The sequence below is a fragment of the Lycium ferocissimum genome, unplaced genomic scaffold, assembly GCF_029784015.1.
Source record: "Lycium ferocissimum isolate CSIRO_LF1 unplaced genomic scaffold, AGI_CSIRO_Lferr_CH_V1 ctg8454, whole genome shotgun sequence".
NCBI lineage: Eukaryota > Viridiplantae > Streptophyta > Magnoliopsida > Solanales > Solanaceae > Lycium > Lycium ferocissimum.
In genome coordinates, this window is record NW_026727258.1 from 44476 (window position 1) to 46553 (window position 2078).

The 2078-nt window shown below is 36.2% G+C and overlaps 1 protein-coding gene across 1 annotated transcript; it reads left to right on the forward strand.

Moving 5' to 3' along the window:
* The first annotated feature begins 1317 nt into the window (after nt 1-1317).
* Nucleotides 1318-1656, forward strand: LOC132045885 (uncharacterized). Its single transcript, XM_059436459.1, has one exon. The coding sequence runs from the start codon at nt 1318-1320 to the stop codon at nt 1654-1656; it is 339 nt and encodes a 112-aa protein (XP_059292442.1).
* The last annotated feature ends 422 nt before the right edge of the window (nt 1657-2078 follow it).

Sequence of the window (2078 nt, forward strand, 5' to 3'; positions counted from 1 at the left end):
CAGCTATTTAGTGAGCCCCAGTTTCCTCGGGGTGTTATCACACTTTACAGTCTTTTTCAGTATTTCTAGTCAGTCAGGTATGCCGGGGGCCTTGTCCCGATAAACATTCAAACTTTATTATTCTTAGAGGCTTCATAGACTATAATTGAAGTCAGTCAGATGTTTAGCAGGCTTTTGTGTTAGCCTTGTCGGCCACTTATTCCAACTTTCGGGCTTATTCAGTATTTCCACATTTATGATATTTCAGACAGACTCTTAGTTGATCAGCATGTGTTAGTATTATTTCCATTTAGTATGTTTTGATGTTACATGTTGATTCAGCCGATTGGTTCGCTCGGTCACATGCAGTCAGGCACCAAGTGTCGTGTTACGCCCATGCCATGGTTCGGGGTATAACATTCTTCATGCAACAAAAGGGTATTTTTGGAGTTCGGGAAGGGGTGTGTATAGTTTCAAATAGACATGAGGGCATCATGAACGCCGCAGCAGCTGTATATCCAGAACTTCCATATTGTTTTTTCATATTTCACTTATGGGAAGCATATCAGATCAATTCAAGAAACATAAGGACCAGTTGCATGACGTCTTCTTCGCTTTGGCTAATGCTTACAAGATTCAGAAGTTTGAATAATTTATGACAAAGATATCCAAAATTGATCAGAGGGTGCCAGATTACTTGCTTGAAATTGGATATGAAAGGTGGTCTATGATACACTCAAAAGTGAAAAGGTCAATGATAGTGACTTCAAATATTGCAGAGTCAATTAACTCAACAAACAAACATGCTAGAGACATGCCAATAATGCGTGTGCTAGAGTTCATGACAAACTTGATACAACAGTGGAACTTCCATAGTCGAAAAAAAAAAGCAATGAAGTCATCCACCGCGCTTGGCAAAAAGTATGACAAACTCATTGGGGATAATTTGCTTGCAGCACAGAAAATGAAGGTAAAAATATTTAATTATAATCTTGTTAATTCTGTATAAACCTGTATAATTGTGTGACATATACATATCTATTTGTATAATTCACATTAGTAGTATTGTCTTCTGTTTTGCTCTTGTGCTGTTTAGCCTTTTGAGATTGAGATAGTGACGGTAATAAAGGAAGTTATGCTTGTCTAATTTTGTATATGCTTGTATAATTCTGTATATGTTTGTACAATCCTGTATATGTTTGTAGAAAATACTGTGTTTTTTCTTTAAAAAAATTACAGGTAAGGCCTGCTACAAACTAGTTATACACTGTATTTGAAGGAGTAAAGTGAAACATCATATGCCTTGAAGATAGAATATGCAGTTGTGGGAAATTCCAAATGGATGAAGTTCTATGTCCACATGCTTTGGCTATTATAAAGCTCAACAAATTGACTTCAGCCCAGTATTGTTCATTTTACTACAGAAGGGATCATATGCTTGCAACTTATGAAATTCCAGTATATCCTATTCTGGATGAGAGTACATGGGTGATCCCGAGAGAGGTGCTAGAGAATGTGGTCCTACCACCAAAAGGGAGAAGAAATGCAGGAACGCCAAGAAAGAAAAGACTCCTACCATCTTCAGAGAAAGCAAAAAAGAAGAAGAAATTTTCATGTTCGGTGTGTGGCCAAGATGGTCACAGTCGGAAAACATGTGGAAATCCACCAAAAGATTGAAACATTAGGCTTCTTATTGCATTTGTTGTCATGGTGGGTAGTTAACATTCATAAACAAAAGTATTTTGCTTGTCAATAACATTGCTCCTATGCCACTAGCATTCTATGTTGTGTTGCACTTTTCAATAAAAAGCGTTTCGCTTTAGACTATATACTGATTCTCTTACATATGTTTTGTTATACATGTATCTCTTGTATAAATATTGTATAATCACGTATATCCGCTGAAATGGAGCTTTCTAGTGAAAAGTGATAGAAATGAGGGAATGGAATTCGCTTAAAAAATAGTGAACAAATGTGCAGTATACGTATAAAGATGTATAACTTTGCTTGTATATTTTTGTATAAAGGATTGATCTTCTCAGTCAACCAATGCATACAAGCTCCTACTCAATTGATCTTCTCAATCATAGTACCAATTA